This window comes from Eucyclogobius newberryi, unplaced genomic scaffold (assembly GCF_026437365.1).
Source record: "Eucyclogobius newberryi isolate DKJ021-1_F unplaced genomic scaffold, fEucNew1.0.hap1 SCAF_18, whole genome shotgun sequence".
Taxonomy (NCBI): Eukaryota; Metazoa; Chordata; class Actinopteri; order Gobiiformes; family Gobiidae; genus Eucyclogobius; species Eucyclogobius newberryi.
Genome location: NW_027315812.1, coordinates 13059514 through 13072998, shown reverse-complemented (window position 1 = coordinate 13072998; position 13485 = coordinate 13059514). Strand labels below are relative to the sequence as shown.

General features: G+C 39.8%; 1 protein-coding gene across 1 annotated transcript in view; it reads right to left on the bottom strand.

The window, feature by feature from the left end:
- Nucleotides 1-13081, bottom strand: part of LOC140364441 (uncharacterized) — an 89095-nt gene extending 76014 nt beyond the window's left edge. Inside the window, exons 1-3 of the mRNA XM_072450570.1 lie at nucleotides 12923-13081; nucleotides 12268-12363; nucleotides 10871-11052 (exon numbers count right to left, since the gene is read on the bottom strand). Coding sequence (XP_072306671.1) covers nucleotides 10871-11052; nucleotides 12268-12329 — 244 coding nt within the window. The 5' untranslated portion in view covers nucleotides 12330-12363; nucleotides 12923-13081. The remainder of the gene's footprint in view (nucleotides 1-10870; nucleotides 11053-12267; nucleotides 12364-12922) is intronic.
- Between the last annotated feature and the right edge of the window lie 404 nt (nucleotides 13082-13485).

Below are 13485 nucleotides of genomic sequence, written 5' to 3'. Positions count from 1 at the left end.
AATTTAGACGCAAAATTAGATCATTTAAGTTCAATGTATACTCTTAAAAAAGTGTATCGAAATGTAGCGCTGTTTTACAGGGTTGTTTGTGTCATATCAACTTTCGGAAAGCTTGATTTAATCAAATTGGTCACTGACTAGAGGGATTGTTCATGTAATTAGACAATGTGAATGAATGTGAATTTCATTGTTGTTTTGTCATGTGTCAGTGATCATAAATAAGCATTAAATCACGTCAAAAGTCACGTTGCTTGATCGTTATTGCGCACGGATTATTATTAAGACTAAATCAAGAGTAGAACTGCTCAAGAAAAAAGCAGAAGAAGAATAGAAATATTTCAATATTAGGAGGCACGTGGATGGGGTTAGCGCAGGACAGTTGTAAAAATAGAAGCGTTACATTTGACCCAAAGCTGTTCCAGATTCACCACAGTCTGCACAAAATAATAGGGGAACAAAGCTCGAGGTGGTGATCGGGGTGAGCCGGGACTTCTTATCGCAACATTCTTTATAAGAAATCCTTTAAAACAGAGATTGATCACATGTATTGACAATGTCTACAATCCTAAAACAAACAAGGATGTCAGGATTATTCGGTTCATTGATAACTGTGATTTTCAGAAGAAGAATTAGACAGTAATAATAATCGTTATGACCATTTTAGAAGCAGTTTAGAAGTACTCCTGATTAATACAGTTTGGTTTACTACAGCTCTTCATAGACAAAGGAATAGTAATGATTTCCTTATTGTTTGGTCCTTGACAGTAATTTCAATAACTCTAAAATTGTGATATAGTAAATTATTCTGTTGTGACTAGGTCTGTAGCACCGTCACTCGTTTAGTCAATTAATCTTCGTCAATTGTGTATTTTATTAGCTGTGGTGATTTTAAAGGATTTATATTTCGAACAGATGAAAGGAGAAAGCATGCAGTGAGTTACCTTGAGATTTGCGAGTTCAATCTGCCTTTTTTACTGATAAATTAATGTAGTTTTCCATGTAAATATTTGTATTTACACGACCTACTGTGATCTCGTGGTCTTGTCAGTGCAGGTACAGATATCTGGTCAAATGAAAGATACTTAATGGAGCAGAGATTGGCAGAGATTGTCCTTTAAGTCGAAGCAGAATTCCTTCAGTTGACTACAGCTCTCTAAATACACATAAACCTGTCCAGACCTCACCTCAATCAGACACTGTTAGCTGTTTATAATGTTGCAACATCATAAAAAACACATTGTGACCCTTTGTTTCTTCCATAGCGCCGTGTGTGTTAGCCTCTACATTCTCCAAGGGCTTCAATAATTTAATAATCGTCCTGAACTCTGAGGCTTCACGCTGCTTTTACCTCTTGTCCCCCCGGTTACCAGCTCTCTCCTTCTCTCTCCCTCACTGCGCAGTAGCACTGACAGTAATCGCATCAGACAACCTCCTACAATAGTGTTGGCCCAACAAAGACGGCTGCTCCCTCCGCGTGGGTCCGGCCCGTCCATTCACACTCGCTCAAGCTCCACACTCTACCCGTCGCTTTGCACATTTACACGCCTACTATTGCCGCCACTAGCTGTTGCACTTATCGCTAATGGGGGGGCCCCGTTCAGCACTGATTTTGCTAATTCACTTATGGCCTTTTGTAGTCCCGTGGGGGCCGGCGGGACAGCTCCGGTCAAGCGGGTTGAAGGTGTATGGCACGGGACAAAGCCAGTGTCATGCCTTTGATTCGAGCCACTAATGAGTAAACTATGGGGATCCTAAACGCACACGGGGCCCGCATACATTCACAAGTATGAGGGATTAGCATGTCGGGCTGTCGCGCTGGTTAACAGCTATTGTGCGTTTGATTACAGCGGGAGGGCAAACATACATGCAAGAGAGTGGGAGAGAGCGCAGGGTGTAATTTAGCATGCAAATACCAGGACTAATGTGACACAAGAAACATGCAGGCGTTTTAACTGTGAATATGCCACAAGCAGGGAACCGTCGGATTATATTGTTTTTTAAATATGCTTAATACACCTGAAATTAGAAAAGCGTCATAATATATCATATAACTTGTGTATAATAGGAGGTTACTCTATTGTTAAGTAAATTAAAGTGCATGGTAGTGTCTCCATATAAATGTGTTTATAGAAAAAAGCCCCATTTATAGAATGCAGCATAAATCAGGCGTATCCAAGGAAACTGATCCAATAACTGTGAGGCTGGAAACCTACTCAAGAGGTGAGACCAAGTTTTACAAGTTCTCAAGTCCAAGTCATATCTCAAATCCAACGTTTTGAGTTTCAAGTCCAATCGAGTTTTTACAGAGTACAGTTTGTATTTTTGCAATTTTGTCGAGAAGTGATGAAGGGCATGCTCCAGTTTGGTAGAACAAGAAGAGTGCATTCGAAACAGAAGCATCAAGTCCTATAAGTGAGCCGAGTCCCAAGTCGTGGACCATTTTATCAAGTCAAGTCTCAATTCATGAAAATAGTGACTCAAGTCTCCACACCTATAACAAATGATTTGGATCCACACAATAGCATTGTATAGGAAGCCTTTAAACAGACATTGATTGACAGGTCTTTCCATGCAGGCGTCAGGAGCATGCAAAGAGGAAAGAGGAAGGAGAAAATCTTACACGGTGGCAGTCCGGCCGATCACGCACTGGTCAGGCAAGAGTCTTTACAGGGGTCAGAAAGACACCGCCTCATGAACAGACAGAGCAGGAGCACGAGAGGGAGGGAGAAGGGCAGGAAGAAGCATGAAATGGGCTCAAGACTCTGGATAATCATACACAACGGTAGTAGAAGGAGCGAGACTGTGATGAATATATCTAATTATACTTAACAACTGGTAGTGTTTCTTTGGCATTCAGGAACTCAAGTTTTTGCACAAACATGAAAAAAATGCCTTTACTGTTTTGCGCTACATCCAAAAATGAAGTATGAAGGTTCAATCAGCTGGGTAAATATGAATAAAAAGTCATTCTTTCTCTCTTCAGTCAGAATGTAAGTAATTGATTGAAAACAATACGTAGTCTTCATCTAAATTGTTGCTTGGCATTTGTTTGTTTGGATTCTTTTCAAGTCAATTTCTACTACATCTTTCACGTAATCATATGCCATGTACAGACAATGTGTCACGTCAATGAGACATTACATTTGAAACGTTCTCCATCAACATTTGAGCCACCAGAACATAGAAGTCATTCTATCTCCAGGCCTGTTTAGACATATGACATTCAGCGATTGTGATGGGTCAATGGCCTCCGAGTCCTAAGTCTGTTTAAACTATGAGCTTAGTAAAACCTACATGTAAACACCGATTCAAAGCTTGTCACATTGATACTAATCACCCAAGAAGTCTAACTAATGTCGGTGAATTGTTCCTCTCCAACCTCCATACGTCCCACAACACAAATTGAAAGGCGAAAGGTCAGGGGGTCGCGACCTCTGACACCCTGTTTGAGTGTTCACTTCAAAAACAGACGCAGCAAACTGGTTAATGAGCTAGGCGGCTAAAGCTAAGCTAAAGCGGAGCGTATTATGATACAGGTCAAGCGTGGAACCCCAATTATCTCCTCCGCCGTGGACGCTCGGGCGGAATAGAAGCGGCGACGACAAAAACAAACACCTTTATGGGAGGTTGTTGAACATACACGGTAAATATATAAAGAGGCCATCTCTGCCCTCTGTTCAAACACACAATGAGCATCAATATTTATTCAGCGGAGGACTGTTGAAGTTGTGAAGGGAGGTGTGTGTCCGCGCTCGCAGATGTCAAAGATGTGAAGGCGTGAACCGAGAAAACCCCCCAAATGAATAAAAGAAGGATAAAAATGTATTAAAGGGCTCAACTTTGATTGCATTTTCTTTCAAAATTATCGGTTTATAATGGACAAACCTGAAATTATAGCCTTGAAAGTCTAGTAGTGCGGGAAAATCAGATACTAATTGGTGCTGACACTATCAAAAGGAGATACGCATTTGTTCAAGTGTCAATACTGTGGTAGAAAAGGAAAAAAACATGATAAAAAGCATTTATCATGGACCACTTCTGGATGAATGAGGGAAAACTTTATCATTAAGTATCAAAACTAAAACAAAATTTGACCTTTCATGAACAGTTTTGGACTGATCCAAAGCTTTATCAGAACTAGTATAAGAACATAGTATCAGCCATCATTGTGTCATATAAGAATTGGTATTGAGTATAAAGCCTATTCAGTACTATCAAAATTAAGATTGAAATTGGGTAAGTGGGTAGTTTATGCAAATTTCAAACTATGGCACTCCTAAGATGATTTTGTAGAGACAAAATTGGGGCAAAGATAATGCCATATTATAGAAATGAGATAGTATAATTTGTCAGCGGTTAGTCGGAATTGCAACACCCAAAATCTTTTCTTTTCATAAGAACTTAGGCCGATCTTCTATTCTTAGTAGCAGTAAAATTGACCAAAAATTGACCTTTTTTTCATCTCCTAATCCTTGTCAGCTCGTTTGTGTTGCGTGTGCAGTGCTGAGCAGACTTGGCCTCTGTACGACTGCCTTTGGGTTACTCACTGAAGGAAGGAGAAAAAAAAGAAGTCTGGAGGGTCACACAAAGTTTAGTAAACACAAGGTCTATCTATGACAAGGAGGCTATAGATTTGACCCAAGAAAGAGCCACTTACAACAGGCTCAATGCAATTAGACACACAAAATTATGAGTCAAAATTGATTATTTTGGCCTTAAAAACAACTACCACTTATTTTGTTTCAGTTTTTATGTCGCTTAAAGCTCAACCTCCCAATATATTTACAAATGAGGGCAAATTGTATGCAATTAAAGGTGAACAATACATCAAATTATACATTATATTATGAAAGTTGTTCGAAAAGCATGCAAAATTTGAATACCAAGTACAGTACATCACACAAAATCAGAAAAACGCTGCATAAAAAGCAGTTTAAAATTAACAAACGGGACAAACGTGTTATTGTAATCTTCCACTGAATATATAAAGTAGATGTGGCTACACTTTTGTGGTCAATTTTACAGTTTGTGCTCATTTGTCCCACTTTGTCTAAGGCATATTTCTTTTGAGTGGCCAAAATATGTGCTGATTATCGGGACGCTCAAAAAAGATTGTATTGTAATAGTCATTTTAGTCAATATTGTCCAGACACACTTATGAATTGCTGGCTTTTTGACTGGAATTGTTGCTACTGATCAGAACATGTTTGTCGAGGTCTAAACTGCAGCGCAAGCAGTTTCTATACATTATCGGACACTGTTGAAAAGCAGAGATAGTTAGTTTCTTGTGAATTAAGACCGCAACTCATCTCCCAGTTTAATATATAGTTTGCCGCAAAATCAACTCAGTCACTCAGTTCTCTTTCTAACTTTTAAAACGGCGTCCCGGCTACACGCTGACGTCACCGGCGGCGAGGAGCTGCCGTGCGTCTGTGGTGCCTCTCTTCCTCTTTTATCAACACCAGACAAACAGCAACGGTGTATGAAACTAGGAGTCACAAGTTTCTGCTCTCATTTACTGTGCCAAACAACTTTTTCATTCCTGCATTTGCACAGTTTCTGATGTTTTGGATGTTACGGGAAATTAATGATGATTGTTTGCTTCCGAAGTTAGTACATTTTTGACTGTTAATTCCCTATATATAAAGAAAGAGTACAAGCTTTCAATCTCCAACAATCTAAATTAATAACGTCGACTTAACTGGCAAAACGAAAGTGGAAAACATTTGCTTACTCATTATTACAATTGCATGAGTTGTTTGGCAGCCATGACAAAAGGTGTGATTATAACTGGACGTGACTAAAATGCATTTACAAAACTATTTTGGTGTGACTTGTTAAACAATGTTGTTCAACAAGATGGCAAGAAAGTGTTTTCCACAGCCTATCTGCAAAGTCAATACTGATCAAACTAAATGCTACAACACTAAGGTTGTATTATAGCATTACTGATCTTGATCTTAACTTTTCCAGTCAGTTGAAAATATATATCTGTTGCCCCGGGAGACACGATTATTCATTGTTCTCAAATAAACACGGAGAAAACGTCCGTCTCAAGAATCATGTGACACCAACCACAGGCTTCAGCAGCGACACGCGAAACGTCTCCCCCAAATGGAGCTCGGGAGGAGCATAACAGGTCAAAACCATTACGAGAGGCGGCAGACAGTATTGCATTTATGGTTTTGTTCATATTATGCAAAGTTTGAGTCTCGAGTATAATGTCAACCATAAGAACTATTAAAAAAGTGCGATGATGAGCTGTAAAATAATCAAAATGCAACAAATGTGCAGTGTATTGTCTTTAAAACAAACGGAAAAATTTGATACTTCTGTGGTTCTTTTGGTCAATTTTGCAGTCTTTTTATCATGGTTTATGTGACACTTTCTGAAGGACTGCAATAACTTATAAATCAGCATAAAGATTATCCCCAAAAAATATTGAGATATTAGTGTTTGTCATTATTATCAACTATTAACATATCACAACGTGCAATACATATCCAAATGCACTAAATCTGTGACAATATCTATGACCATTTTGACATTTTAATTACGTTGTGGCCTTATCTCGGGATAATCTACAAAGTTATGCAAGGTTGAAATCAAGTTTTAATAGTTTAATAATGAACTGATTTACTAGAACATTAAACAAGACTGAACAAAAAAATGAGTTAGAGTGCACATTGTAAACAACTCCAAGGAGCATAAGAAAAAGACTGATAAACTAATACAAGAATCAAAATTGCAATTTATTCTTCAGCCTTAATGAAAATACATCCACACATATTCACCAATTCAGTTTATATTTGACATACAGTATATTTGCAATAAAATACTCTCGATATTATTTATAGACGTTACTGAGACGACCACAGCGAGTCTGTCGTTTCTACTGCGCAATGTGTGGTCTTAGCTGGTCCCAAACAGAAATCCCAAAATGCATCAGCCTAAGCAGGACTTAGAGAAAACAGAAAAACGATCAGAGGATTAAGGGTTTAAAAAAGCGACGCGGAAGTGTGTCACTGAGTCAAAGTCCACGTCCAGCCCAGTCCAGATGTGTTAGAGCAGGTTATAATTGCTTTTATGGCACAAAATACAACAAACAAATGTATTCAATATCGAAAGTAAAGGTAAAAAAGCCACATGATTGAATATAAAAGTGTTGGTACCAGTAAATTCTAAAGCAGACCAATGATTTTCTATGGTAGATAATAAAGTAATAAAATTATAAATCAAAATATAGTTGTAATTCCTTCATATTTCATTAGTTTTGACACCGTTTTTCTGCTTCAAAGGTGCAACGTGTCATTTTAAAGTCATTGTTTTGCCTGTAATGTCCCACAAACGGTTCTTACTGGGAGCGGGGTCGCCTCTCCACAGACCTTTCCTTACACTTAGACAATAAACTCCAGAAAATTTTAGTTACAAAGCCAAACATACAGAAACATATTATACTTTTCTATATTTTTGTTATATGATGCAGCCCTGGATTGAATCTAAATCCAAATAAGACGGTCAGCAACGAAATTTGCGCACAAAGTTTTTAAAAGGTAAGAACAATTGGGGCAGAAATATAAAGCGGATGGGTAATATTTAACCAGCTCAGCGATTCCACGGAGCGCACGGACCGAGCATGGAGGAGGAGGAACAACAGGCCACTGCTGTCAACACAGTCAGATATACAACGGAGATATGGAGCTGAAGACACACAGGCATGGCACCAAAACATGCTGAAAATGCAATAAAACATGACCGAAAACCTAGCAAACAGAAGCGGGACAAACACAGCAATGTTTCAAAGACTTTAGACAGAAGTTTTTGGTCTCACATAGCATGGTATAAGTTAGAAAGTCTAGTAAATAGAGAACTGAACCCCAATAACTAAATATTTATGAAACAATGCTCACAAAGTAAAGCTAAAACAGAATTGCAACAGGTTGTAATAGCGAAACATGTCATTTAAACCATGAATTTGAGTGAATTTGGTCAGAAAAAGACTAAATCGATCAATAACAGTTGTAAGTACAAAGTCTGTGTGTACAAAATATTGCTTGCATATAGTCCATAACAACCTAATGTTTGTTGGTTCTAATTGTTTTATAGAGGGTTTAAAAAAAAGATAAGGAATAAATAAGTCGTAAAGAAATTACAGTTATGACCAGTGACTAGTCGAAGCGGGAAATACATTGATACATTTATTATATTGTGAATGTTTTTTGGAGGAATGCAAAATGTTAATATTGTGCAAATTGTTGATAGTACAACAAGTTATAAACTTCCAAAGAGGAGCATGCAGGGGAATTTCTTCACTTTTGTGGTTAACGCAGTCCATTCATATTTGTCGGATAATTAACCCATTATAGACATGTTTTAACACATTTCTGTTGAGTTGACAAGCAAGAGTTAAACAGGACTAAACCAGGGGCTAAAAAGAGGGACTAGAACAAGGGAATAAAACAGGGAATTAAAACTAATAAATTACTAAAACAGGGATAAAACAGAGACTAAACCAGAGGCTAAACCAGGGACTAAAACAGGACTAAAGCAAGATTAAAACAGGACTATAACAGGGCTAAAACAGGTGTAAAACAGGGACTAAAGCAGGACTAAAATGGGTGTAAAACGAGACTAAAACAGGGACAAAAACAGGGATAAAGCAAGATTAAAACAAGTGCAAAACGAACTAAAATATGACAAAAGAGAGACAATAGGGACTAAGACAGGACTGAAGCAAGGACTTTAAAAGGACAAAACCAGGCCTAATAATACGTGTCACAACTTATTAAGCAAATATATAAAGCTAAGTTTAAATACAGCTAAAGTTTTGTGGCGCATAATTATATTTGTCCAAGTTGAACGCTCTTTTATTATTTACACTTATACAAAGCATGTTATGGCGCCTCATGCACTGGCCCTCAGGCACTATATTTGCATATAGTGCCATAGGTACACACACCGCCCTCCACGAGTCACGCAATAACGGACAAAACGTGAGGATGCTCTCAAAAGACCACCTGCCCTCCTGCTTTTCTTGCTCACCCAAAGCGCAGAAATGCCCTCCAGCAATAATCAATGAATTTCAAGAATCAGAACGTACGCAAAACTCCAGAGTGAGCCGGTCAACTGTAGCTTTACTGTACAAGCCAGAGTCTCAGGAGGTCCCACTGCTATTTGACTTCATAGAGTCCCCCTAGTGGGCAATATGAAGAATGGCGTGCTGATGACACATTTTTGTCAAACCATGCAAGCAGATCTACAATTACGAGCACACAATGCCTCCTAGATTACATTAGAATAAACATAAGAGATTACAATATGCTCCAGAAAGCAAGAAGGACGAGGAATCGCACTTGTTGCCGAGCTTAAACGCTCCGTACACGTTTTCGGTGGCTAAAAAAAAAAAATCATGATTCTTTTAAAAGCAGGAGACTGGCGCAATGGAGCGTGGATCACAGATGTACGTGTACGGACCAAAATCCCTCATGTTCTGCTCTAATTAATCTCATTACAGTCAGCATCAAAGGAGAGTTAAGTGATACTGATAACCTGGCATCCAGCAGCAGCACATGCAAACAAATAGACATATATCTGGGCTTTTTTGTACGGCGAAAAGGGAAATACACTCAATTCCAAGCAAAAAAAAGAGTAGAAAAAGTGCTTTTCCAATCTGCAAAACTCTGTTACAGAATAATTGATAGTTATAGCAGTGCAGTAATTGTAAAGACAAAAAGTATTCAGAGTAGTTTGAAGTTTAAAGAGCTTACGAAAACGACTCAATACTTCTATTACTACTTCCGTAACAACTACCACTTCTTCTACTTGTACTCCTATTACTTTTAGCTACTTATACTTGCCACAGACGTACTCCTGATATAATGACTTGGAAAATGTTGCACCGGAATGAAGTACCAAAAGAAGTAGCAGCAGTAAGCGTGGAATGTGTCCTACTAGTCATCGTTACGAGCACGTTATCAGCATCGATTGGCACGTTTATTATCATTGTGGCTCAAAGTGTCGACCGTCTCAGCCGTAATGTCTTCCTCTGCATGAAAACAGAGTTAATGCGTCCGATTAGGCCCTGTCCTTGGCGTGCTGACTAAGCTAAACTGGACAGTGTAGATGAGTTGGCATGAAGTTTGCATGGGCCGACAGAAGCTGGGTAAAAGATGGTGGCACGAAGATGGCACGGGACTGGAACATTTGCTTTGCATCACACTCAAGTAGTAATTTAAAAAGAAAAAACACACATTAATGTAGTTTTTTTCCCTGTAATTAACTTGGAGGACAAGGACAGAACAAACAGAATTTCAATCAATAAAATAAATGCTTTTTTTGCCTTTCCAAATCATGTGTAATTAGCCACGTTGTAGCAGTAATTATAAAACCAGTGGCAAAGTGATTTGTTATGAGAAAAGTAATGAAAAATCTACTTTAATTAGGCATTTGGATGCATAATATACACTATGCAAACATCTATTGCGTTGAAACACATTGTTGATTGCACTTATATGTCGATAAAAAAATAAGGAAAAGTGCTGTAAATTGTCAGCAAATGTGAGCAAACAAAAAGGAAAGTTGTGTCAAAAAGGTTAACAGCAAGAATAAGTTGGACACAATGCGACGCAGCTGTGTAATATTTAAACGGCATGTGCAAAAGTTTAAAGATAACTCGACATAGGAACAAATCGAGCTAATAAAAATACACTAAACAAAGACAAAATAATGACGCAGCCAAGAATACGACGTTGCAGCGCAGTGTTTTTCACCATAAGTGGACAAATGAAGCCAAGACAAAACCACAACTTTCCCCCCCCCGAGAATAAACACGTAAAAGCCACACATTAGAAGTGAATACTCGGTCCCTTACCCGTGAAGAAGCTCTTGACGCGCAGATAGGACACGGCCAGGCGCAGCACCGAGAGCTTGTCCAGCTTGGAGATGACGTCCGGGGAGAAGGGGAGCAGGCTGGCCAGCCGGTCCAGCTCCGCGTTCAGCCTGTCCCGGTGCCGCTTCGACGGATTGGTCTTCTCGCTGGAGCCGGACGGCTTCCTACAAACGACAGTGTCCCAAAACGATACGGGGGGAGAAGAGAGGACGGGGTTAATGCGATGAGATGGCACGGGGGCAAATGAGAGGCATTAACAGGCAATCTTCTCACTGCACGCCGAGCGGTTTTGCACTTGGAGCAGAGTTAGTCAAAATCGTTTAATTGTTCCAAGTTATTATCGGGGGCCCGCTGCTGACGGATGTGTAAATAGTCAAAGAAATGCAGTGGAGACAGTTCAAACTAGACGACTTTTTCTCTGTGAATTACTTTTGTCGTCGTGCGATGCAAAAGGAATTCCGTGCGACACATCAAAATGTTCTAATGTGCAATTCGTTTTTCAGCAGCGCGATCATTTATTGTGCAGTTTGAGCGACTTTTTTAAGAGTCGCAGAGGAAAGGAAAACCACGCAGAGACACATGACCAACTAAACCACATTTTAAAACTATCTCTTCAGCCCGTGTTCATAAATAGTTTGACACATCATTTGAAAACGGACAATTTTCAGTTCGTTGAGTGATAAAAAACTGGCTTGTTGTGCCATTTGCAGATCTATCTCCTCTAGTTAAATCCTTATAAATAAAACTTTCAAATGCTTGCCCACAGCTCTGTCAGTTGCCAATTTGCTTATATTTCCTGTGCTGCAATTATATATATAAATACACACATGAGATTAAGATTTGAATAAGTATAAGGTCAAAAATACAGGCTAAATAAAGGCTTATCTCATCTTTTAAACTCAGCGTGTCTCTTAAAGTGCATTCAACAAGTGTCACTCATCCAGAAGTTGGACTCGGCCGCACAAAACAGTCCAACTTTACAAACGCCAAAAGCCGCTTCCCTTTTCCGCAAGGTCACTTAACCGAACGGGATTCCCAAAATGTTTGTCGGGCGAAATAACACAACACAGGACGATTTCAACAAACTGGGAGCAAACTGAAACTTATAAAACTGAAGTAGCTGTATGAAGTATGACTCATCGCAATGTTGCTTTCTCTAAACACCTTGTAAATCCATAAAACTGATCAAATAATGGCGTTATAATGACTAAACGAATAGATTGAAGCATTAAATCAACTTGCAACCTTCTCACAGACCAAGACCCACACATGAAAGCAAACGCAGACTCCATAAGTGGCAATACGGGACGTTATTGTGACACGAGAAGATGGATATGGACCGAACGGCGTGTCAGAGGGGCACGGGCGAGGGTCTTAACTGTTTCTGGACGGGCTTCCTCCTCTTCCTGCCCGCGTACATGCAGTCTCCAGGAGGAATCATGACGGTTCGGCGCTCCGCGGAGGTAACAGGTGCGCTGCGGAGGAGAAGACACAAGTTTACACGGAGCAAAGTGGAGATGAGAGGGCAGAAGAGTTTGGACGTGTCAAGTGTGGAGCTGTCGATTAAATGGTAAATTGACACACAAAAAACAAAGTTGCAAGACAAATTGACAGTGCTGGTTTTGGACTCACTGCGCACGGATGCAACTGAATCAAACATTATGAAGTGTAAATAGGAATTAAATGGTTTTGTGGGAGTTTGAATTGATCAAGAAAAAGTTCCAAAACAAATTGACAGTGCTAGTTTTGGACATGTATGGAATTACTGTGCACGAATGCAACGGAATCAAACATTATGAAGAGTAAATAAGAATTAAATGGTTTTGTAGGAGTTGGATTTGATATAAGAAGTTGCAAAAGAATTTTTTGGAACTTACTGTAATTAAACTAAAAAGTAAAAGTAGCAGAGGTGCAACGTAAAGAAACAATAGCAAAACTGTTCATTAAATAAATCCCAGGGTGATCCGGGGATAAAAGTGCATAGAAAATAACACGTCCAATAGAAAACAAATGAGAATAAGCGAAAGCACTGACCCAAACGCTTTGTTGCTGTGAGTTAATTCCAGTCTAGAGCTGTATGAGGAGTCATTCACTTCGGGAAAAGAGTCGCGTCTCCGAAGATGCACCGACTGCGCGCGCCGTGCCAGGGGATAAATCCGGCAGAAATCAAACAATCAAAGTCCCGGTGGTGCGCGCGGGAGATGTTTTGATCCGGTGCGGAATGTGCGCGGGGGCAGATGTGGCCCCGGTGCTTTATACCCAATTGATTCGCCCTCACTTCCTCGCGTTTCAGGTGGCGGATTCCTCTGAATGACATGTCGAGCTCTTCGCACGCAACTCTGCCTCGCAAACAGCGCGCGGCCGGCGGCGGCGCACACACCGGAGCGCGCGCGGGCTCGTGGTGCGTTCAGGGCCGCGGCGCACGGGTGGGGATTGTGAACATCCGATGGACAGGGAGCTTTGACGTAATAAGGAAAGGGAATTTGGTCAAACGTAGACTAAAAAGAATAAATAGACTGCTGAGACGCATGCTGTAGCCATCTAAAGTTGCTTGATTTAGTATTTATGCTTTATATCTTCTTATTACTAATTTAGAG